The sequence below is a fragment of the Oreochromis aureus genome, linkage group 8 (assembly GCF_013358895.1).
Source record: "Oreochromis aureus strain Israel breed Guangdong linkage group 8, ZZ_aureus, whole genome shotgun sequence".
In the NCBI taxonomy this organism is placed as follows: Eukaryota; Metazoa; Chordata; class Actinopteri; order Cichliformes; family Cichlidae; genus Oreochromis; species Oreochromis aureus.
In genome coordinates, this window is record NC_052949.1 from 3,504,935 (window position 1) to 3,514,365 (window position 9,431).

The 9,431-nt window shown below is 41.1% G+C and overlaps 1 protein-coding gene across 1 annotated transcript in view; it reads right to left on the reverse strand.

Annotated features, from left to right (window-relative positions):
• The window catches only part of aatkb (apoptosis-associated tyrosine kinase b), a 68,679-nt gene extending 59,481 nt beyond the window's left edge, over window positions 1–9,198 (reverse strand). Inside the window, exon 1 of the mRNA XM_039616368.1 lies at window positions 9,128–9,198. Coding sequence (XP_039472302.1) covers window positions 9,128–9,191 — 64 coding nt within the window. The 5' untranslated portion in view covers window positions 9,192–9,198. The remainder of the gene's footprint in view (window positions 1–9,127) is intronic.
• Window positions 9,199–9,431: the final 233 nt, after the last annotated feature.

Consider the following 9,431-nt stretch of genomic DNA (forward strand, 5'->3'; position numbering starts at 1 on the left):
GCGGTAGTCTAGTTCCTTTGTAATCGAGCATTTTTTTTTGTAAGAAAATCGATGCTTACAAAGATTAATAATCAGTTTGTCAACATTATCGTATCAACATTTTCTGCCTTAACCACACGTCTAAAATCCAGTTTTTCTAAATTCCAGTTTGACCTACAGAAATGCCGTACCTGCAACGCTCTGCACTGACATATCATAGTTGTCATGACTCTTTGAATTATCTGCATTTCAATGTAAGACATTTACTAAAACCTTGCCAGGCACCTATAGTGATCAAAACCACAGTAACACATTAGGTGTCCTGACCGACACAGAGCTTCACATCTGTATCGCAGTCTGACCAGTTCTTTCACTGACATGCTGATTTCATCTTTCTGTCTCATGTTTATTCCTCTGCTGACACCCTCTCCATCTCTCTCTGCATCAGGACGTACTTGGAGTCTGAAAACCAGTCACCCCATTTCTCAGCCAGCTAAGCTTGGCCAATGACGAATCCTTCTAAATAACTAGCTTAGCAGCCTGCTGTGATACTGCGTGGACTGTGAGGGCTTCCATTAAACAATTCATAGAGAGGAGGAGATTGATAGATTTAGAGATGTGGGCACAGACAGACATTAAGAAGAAAGGATCGAGGAAGATAAAGGAAACTACAGACCACTGCGGCAGACAAGACTGGGATTAAAAGCAATCAGCATTGTCGTGTATTGATTGAATCTGCAAAAAGTCTCCAATCAGTCAGTGCAGGGCTCCATTCATGTGCTGACTGTGTAGTGTAGTGATCAGCCTCTCTCTTGTGCAAACAGACTAAACAGGGCAAAGACGATAACTGGATGTTTCACTTTATAGCAAGTCAATTTGCCATTAATGCCACGACTGAGAGGCTAAAAAGAGACCAGGAAATGGAATTATTCCTGCAGTACACTCATGATTGCACAGACAGACAAAGTCATAAAAGAAATAATAGACAGCATGGTTTCATCCGGAGGACAAATTGCTTTTTTAGGCTTGTTTTTTTAATCCTGATGTGCGAGGGCTCAATCGTAACTACAGCTGCACTCCAGAGATGGCTGCCTGTTAGACCACATTGTTGCTCCTTTTCAGAATAAAAGTACTGGGAAAATTTGGAGGTGCGATTATAGCCACAGCGTAGAGGTTGGAGCGATGTATCACGTAAACAACATGCTTGTAATTTTACATTTAAATACAAGATTTATCATCTATATGCATTCTTAACAGGAATGTGTATTTTGACCATAGCAGTTCTTTAGAATAATATTTTGAGCAGTTGGTCCCATTTGGTTTCACTCTTGCTCTACTAGCACATTGATGGGAGGCCCAAATGTGCATGCAGCCACATTCCTGCCAACACTTTCACACTATTCTGCTAATCGACAGTTGGTGAGGAAAAAATGCCAAGAAATGCAGCAATGCACCAGCAACAGTCAGCGAGATGGACTCGAGCGAGCAAACATGGTGGTGCGCGGTGATTTGATTTTTTTTTAAGAAACTACATTTTCAGAATATTTTTGGAAAACGGAAAAGCGTTTCCCATTTTTAGGAACACACAAATTTCCTTTTGTTAATAGCACGGGTGTTGCTAGACAAAAAGATGTACTGAGGCAATAGTGGGCATTTTTTTTAGTTTTGCTGTGTATAAAATGTGCTATATAAAATTTTCAACGTGAGGAGCCTGGTGCATGTTCATGTGTATGAAGCAGTCCAGCTTTCTCTCTAACCTGCGTTGCAGTTTTTCCTCAGTTTACTTCAAATATTAATGACCTTAGTCAGCTATTTAAGCTGAAACATATTTAATCTAAAACTTTTTAAAAAACTAGTCTGAGAAGTGTACAAATGCCTCTTGATTCACTTTTTCAGTATTTAACTGTATTATTTATTTTTCACTCATGGACTTGCTGGCAAGATATGCTCTGCAGCTTGTATTTTGGGTTAGGCGCATTGCTTTAATATTGTGCATCTGAATAAAAAAATTTTCGTTTCCATTTATTATCAGTCTAATTCCAATGCCAAATACAGGTGCTACAGATCAATACCAGGGCACGTGCCCCATTAAGAGGAGAGAGCTGAGCGAGAGACATGAAAAAGGTTCATTGAGTTTGAAAATTCACTTTTGAGCTCTGTGGCTAAACTGAACTTTCCCAAATAGGTCATCTCTGAAATACTGAAATACCCCAGAAGACTTGCTAATTATGTCTCGCTGGGAGATGTTTTCAAGATCAATAATGGATTTGCACTTTCAGTTTTTAGGCCAGAAAAATGAAAAACAAAACTTCCTTCTGTTCTTCAACTCAGGGCCTCGTTTGTTTTCATATCAGGAGCTGTCCATAGTGCTAAAACATCCCACATGCTGTATGACGGGAAGGCAACATAGCTTTTATTTCAGCTGCCTCTGAGGCAAAAACACCCATCAGGCTTGCTGTGTATTTAGTCAACACCACCAGAATCTCTCTGATCAACTGTGAAATTCAGTGGACCTGATCAGGGCCTGCAGAGACATGGATCCAGGCACAGAGCTAGAGCAAAAGCACAGAAGAGATCTAAAGAGGCGATGGGTGTCACACTCCATCATCCATGCCATTAGTCAGACACAGAGCAGGGTAAGATGGAAGTCGCAGGATAATAAACCTTGCTCAAGGGCACCGCTGCATCTGAAATAGGAGCAGAAATGAACCTAAAACTCTCCAGCTGTGTGGAAATATCTACAGAAAGGATCAATGAGAGGATCAGGAGGTGAAACACTCCTGTTGTGATTAAAATTAAAGCTCCAGTGATCCATTATCATCATCATTAGGGCTTATGCACTGTTTTACCGTTGAGTCTGTTATATAAACGAGCGAGCAGGTGGATGTGTGTGCAACCTGTCGTCCAACATCAAAATAAAGGAGAAGCTGATCACTGTAATCAGCCATAATCAGCCTGTTTTCTGTGAGCAAGGTTAGTGGCTAGCTCATGCCAACTGCTACTAAAGCTCTTTGGATTGCCTTAGTGATCAGTGGGAGCATCTTCTGTAACTGTGAATACGTAGCCCTGTACTTTTAGTGGACTGAAAATGTAAAAATGCGAAAAATTAAAGAGGTACATTACAGTGTGTATTGCTCTATATGCTCACTGGGATAGTACAAACTGGGCTAACCACTAGTCTGTCACAGAGCCAACACATAGACCTAGCCATGCTTATAAAAACTGAAGGTTAGGCAGCTACAAAACACACTGAATACGTAATAATATTAATCAAAGTCACCGTGGTTTTTGGAAACACTGATATTTGACAGGAGGTCATTTTAAAGAAGTACTCCTGTGTGGAAAAAGAGCTTCTGTGTGGACCATGACACTTTTTTAATTAAGTGTGGTTTCAGTTCAGTAGTAGGTGGCCCCACCTCCCACACACCCATGAACTAAGATGAATCCCACTTCATTTACAGAGCAGCAATCACACTGCTGGCCAACACAGAGCCTCATGCTGGACCATCTCTGTATGGCAGCAGAGGCAGGAAGCTGAAGTGGGCCCTGGTGAGTCTATTATGCTGCTGTGTTACGGGTGACCCTGGCCACCATGCAGAAAGACAAGAGAATTTCCCCACAAGGATCAATGAAGAATTACACTTCATTATTATTTCACTGAGTTTGCCTTTGAATCGCCACAAGACGTTAAAATCATCACAGCTCTTTTTACACACAGCTGGTATGACACACGCCCAAATCCAAAGGGATGAATGTTTAACTTTCTGTTCTGCTCTAATTTGTTATGTGAGAAAACTAAGGCACATAAAACATCACAGACTTTTGGCTCCTGATGTTCCTGCAATCACTGAATTATCGGAGCCGCTGCTTTGAACAACTTCTCCAAATATTTCATCCTATTATCTCAAATTTTTTGCCATAAAGAGATCATAAAACTTCATTTTAACATTCTGATAAAATCAAACACATCTCAAGTTTATTATTATCAGGCAAACACCATCAACAACCAATAGGAGTACTCTCTTTGTTCTCTCACCCAGTGTCGTGTCCACTTTGTGCAGTCTTGTTTCTCACACAAACAAGCACAGCAGTGGTCAAAAGCCACAGAGCAAGTCCAACATGCCAAGATACCTCCACCAGAAGCCGGTTATCAGGGCGATAAGTCGACCCACTGTTCTCACATAAAAGAGGCAGAGGAGTGAAAATATTTGAGAAATTAAAAGCAACTCTGTGGCGGTTAAACAATAAAACGTGCCATACTTCAGCAGAGCAGGTGTGTGTGTGTGTGTGTGTGTGCGCGCGCGCTATGAATCCTTGTGCACTTTAAGTGGTTTTGGTGGTCAGTAAGGCTGGAGAAGTGCTGCATAAATGCCAGAAAAGAAAGATGGCTGTGTAAGCTAACAGACTTATCTGTATTACTACCCGATCCTTAAGGCAAGAGAGGATCTGCCTATAATTAAATTAAGGTTTTACTTAAATTAAGCTTTTCCTTTTGTCACGGTCCTTGGGTCTTGGATCCGGGGTTTTGAGTTTTGGTGGATTACACATCTGTTGTTGTGAAGGGATTATGAGCAGGCTTTAGTCTTCTGTTGTTGTTTGATGTTTTTGTTATTTTATGCGTTTTGTTCCTTCCTTTGGTTTTGGTGAAGATAGATTTGGTAGTTCCTTTTTCTGTTCCTCCATCTCTGTGTTACTTATATTTCCTGTTTTATTTTGGTAGTCTCTTTTTCTTTTGTGCATTGTGTTGAGTGTAAACTGATTTTCCTGTTATTCCTAATTTGTTCCCGCTGTATTTCGCAGCTGACTCTTCTCTCTTTATTACCTGATGTATATTTATTGTCTGAGTCTCCCCTCGTCTGTTGTTGTGTCCTCTCTCATGGTGTGTGTGTTTTCTGAATCCGTGTTTTCTTACTATTCAGTTCCCCACTCTTGCCCTTTACTCCTGTATGCTTTTTATTATTTCAAGTAACAGCATTAAAGATGCCTTTTCAATTTCTTCCTGCATCCCGAGTCTTGCATTTGGGTCCACATTCTGCCTGCTACACGCACAGCTTAGAATCAGGTTTTAGGATTATGGAATCATATTAAGGCTTGTAAAATAATGCAATGAGGTTACAATTGTTTGCAGAAAGCAGGAAAGCTCCTAGAAATCTTTTTTTCATGACTGATTCTCATGAGAAAAACACTGAGACATCAGACAATCTCATTTTCCATTTAACTGACCGGTCTCTTATCTTGAACCTGCTCTGGGACCGGTTAGGTCTGCAGCATTTGTTACCATGGTGAATGCGGCCTGTTAAGAAATGAAGCACCTTCCTAATTCTAAAAAAAAAACAAACAAAAAAACAAAAAAAAAAAAAACCAGGTTATATCTGAAATTCCCTCACTAAACCTGAGATCCTGCAGATCTGTAGCACAGGCCTCTTGAGAAAGATGTGAAATAATCCCTATAAGATTCTGGTTGTAGTGTTTGAGACACTGATCCACAGTCTTTGCAAAATCTTATAGTCTATAACTAAAAACTCTGGCTTACGCAGCGCTGTCTTTAGATGTGAGAGACTGCCAGATCTTAACCTTTTGTGCTCTTTTTTCAAAGTCTTCTAAGGTACAGAGGCTTAACTGTGCAGCAGATATAGCCGTTATAATGCAATGTCCACAATATGTTGGACATATTTCGGATGTACAGTGTTTAGTAGGTGCCTTGGTAAAAATTCAAGAATTCAGGGTTCAGACAGTGGTAAACAGCCTGGCTAGACATGCTGGTCGATTCACTGATGGCATCTTTATGTTGCATCGAGCCATTAAGGTATCAGTGCTGAGAGCACGTTTGTGTCTTTCGTCTAATGCAACCCAAGGATTTTTAAAACAAGCAAGTTTGACAGGAATTCACCTTAAATCACAACAGCTGGATCCTAATTTGAACCAAGGTGGAGACACGCGTAGGAGGCTGTTTGTTTCCGTCTAGAAAAATAGTTTGTGTGCAATCAGAAGCGATTATTCTTCAGACAAACACACACACGCACGCACAAACACAAAGAAGCTCTCTCTGAGTGCAAAAGCTATTAGTAATCAGAGGCATGTTTGCTGCAGCCTCACTTAAGACACTCCGGGTCTTTCAGTACAGAAATGATTTTTTTAACAAGCTCCTCTGCAGAAACCGAAAACACAACTGGAAAAAAAGCAGCTTCTGCTTGCAAAGACTCACAATTTAAGAGTGCCACAGTCCTTTCATCTCTTCACATCAGTGTGAGTATTGGAGAGCTGTTCCTAACAGGAGGTTTTAAGGTGCAGATCAGAGGAGAAAGCTTTTAGAGGCTTTTCAATTGCTGTAAATGGCATGAATCTAATTTATAATCATAGCTTTGTACCTTGCACTTCTGTAGGTTGCCACCAGCTTGAGCTTCCCCTTCCATCAAAGCTTCAACATCAGCTGCTCGATCACATTTAATCCCTGAGTTTTGGATGCAACCTAGTTTTTTCCTCGGTGTGAAGATCAAAGATCAACACACACGCTCCTCGACCAACTCCTGTCATACATCTTCAAGTCAACAACGCCTCTCAACTGGGTTTTACCTGCTCCTCTGGCTCCCTGCCTGCGTCCTCCAGCAGCTCGACCTGGTAGTTTAGTGATAGCCTGTAGAGATGAAGATCTGCTGGGGGTTTTAAACACGCAGTGTCCTGCTTCCCCTTCTGTTTTGTGTCCATGTAATTAGAGCGCGCTGCTGTATGCGTAGCCAAGAGCCCACTGAGAAATATGAAATGGATAACCTGGGGCCCGGGAAATGAGCCAGCGCTGCCAGCAAAAATCACCCACACCATCATCATCAAGCCCTGCCTTTACTGGGCTGTGATGTCATCCCTATATCCACCCTCTTACACAACGGTCATCAGAGGGAGAGTCTTCTCTCTTTCACTTTGTCCTTCTATAATCATATTTGCTTTGACATTTCTATTTCTCAGCTACATCAGGCAGCTTCTGCAGTTCCCACCCTCCACTAGCTAACCCTCCCATCCTCATTCCTAAACAATGAGGACCAATAAATTTGTTTTATTTGGTTAGGAGCCGACAATTTAGGGTTTTGGTTTTAAAACTGTTGAGACTCTATTAATCGTACATGCTGAGTTACTCTTGATTTTTCCCTTATTTAAAAAAACGCTACGTTTTTAACTGCATTTGAATCATTATGCAAAGAAGAGGAAAAGCAAAACGGAACACAACAGCTAATCTATCAAGACATTAAAACACTGGATGAGCCCCCCTAAAACAGCAGCTGTTAAAATGCTTCAAAACCCAGAATCTAAAACCAGTGGGCCAAGTCCATCTTTAATATACAGTCTGTACCTCTGAGGTAAAGACAGGTAGATTTACTATAAATTATTGAGAGTCAGCATTTCCCAAATCTACCTGATAAATTGGTCTATAGGTTGAAAAATCTCTAAATTTTCCTTTGACATTACTTTAGAGAAGGGATGTCAAACTCATTTTAATCCGCGTAGCACATAAATACAGCTCAAACTGATACAGGGTACACTAGAGCAGTAACACAATTTGCAGGTATTTACATTTAAGGCCAATCAAATTCACTTATAGCCAAGATTTTCTTTTTAAAAGAAGCTGACAGCACAGGTCCAAGTCAAATACGATATATTGTGTATACACTACAATACACATGATAAATAGTCTGGGATAAGTGCAGTTTTAAAGGTATGCTTTTAATTGTGAAGAACTTAGAAATGTAGAGATTCTGCAGCTAAACAAAAAATATTTTTTTTACATCTCTATGATTCAAACCACCTGCCTACGTCTGCTGTAGAAATATTTCTAATTTTCCATTGTTTTCACTCCTTCTTAACAGTAGCATCCCAACCAAAAGGAGTAGCGGTATCTTTTTATTGAAAATTTTGAGTAATTAATGTCATCACTTCTCTCTTTATACTTTGCAAAGGCAGTTACTTTGGGTTCTGGCTCCTGGGCCAGCTTTGTTTCTATATGTTGATCCCACATGAGAGAGCCTGACACACCTTGGTGAGCTCCAGCAGACATTTGTATACACACAACATAGCACTCTGAACTATAAAACCATATGGGGAAGATGCATTTGCCTCACAACTGACAACTCAAAATGTAAGCATTAAATTCAGCGCTTTTATAGGCCCAACACACAAACAGGTCATGACTCATATTCTTGAGCAAATGGGACTCTGACAATACAGAGTTGTTTTCTCATTTAGTGACCTGGTACAAACCGAGTGCTGCAGAGGCTAAATGTTGGAATGGGGAAAGAGGGATTTATGCAATTCAGATAATGTGTTTTGAAAAGGGCAGGAGGGCATTATGAAACCATTGTAGCCACTGCAAGGAAGGCGGCGGGGATGCACTTAAGCATACTTGGCGAATAGCAAAGGGAAGACAACAGACATGCGCATTAGGCATTTGGTTTTATGGCTCACAGAAGGCTTTATGTTCAAAAACGGTCCAAAAACTGAAAGTGCTGTTGTAGACTGTAGGAATAAATCCATGTATTATTCACAGGTGGACAGAAAAAATGGGAACGCTACAGATTGCTGCCTCCTGGTTGCCATAGAAACCACCTAAATGACAGGCTAGCAGCTGCTTACGCTGAATCATAAAAAAAGAAAGCATTTTGGTTTCCGGTGATTTCTGATTATTTCATCGTTATGTGAGGTAATCTGCCTCCGTTCATTGTCTCCCATAATCCTCTCCTTTGTCAGCATTAATTGGATAACTCCTGCTGGCCTACTCCTCCTCTCCCTGCTCCAATTAGGAGGAAGCCTCTGCTCCTCAGCTCCCACAATTGCTTTTCACCTTTCAACTTCTCCACCCCCTTTCACCTTTCCACCCAGAGCACCTCTGAACTGTTCAGCTGACCTGAGGTTTTGGATTGAGGCAAATATTAGAGCTGTGTGTCTAGAGGTTTTAAAAATATGCATCGTTTACACGCTGGAGCCACAATTTCTCATTAGTTCGCTTTTTCCCTCCCAGTGCAAGGACACACAATCTCATGGAGATATCACATCGTTTCTATAGAATATAATGATGTGCATTTAGCAATGATTACATGTGCTCGCTTTGTCAGTGTTTTAAGGAGCATTCTTAAATAAAAGCACCGTGTCTGTGTCGGCTCACCTGAGCTGAAATGAGAGCTGAGAGCAAAGCCGGGGCTGAAAAACCCTGAAGACATCATCATCATCAGGAGAGCCAGCATCTTCACAGCCGGTGTGGCAATAACCGAAAGAGAAAGCAACTGCAGGGCTCGGAGGAAAGCAAATTAAGCGACACTATTTCTCGAGCATGGCTTCATTTCTCCCTTCCGAAGCGGACCCATGCCATTTCGCAACGCGCCCCTCCATTCCTCCTCTTACCGGTGTGATTTAAGACAGATGCGGACAGAGACGCAGTCCTCCTTCAATATAAAGTCACCACAATCTGA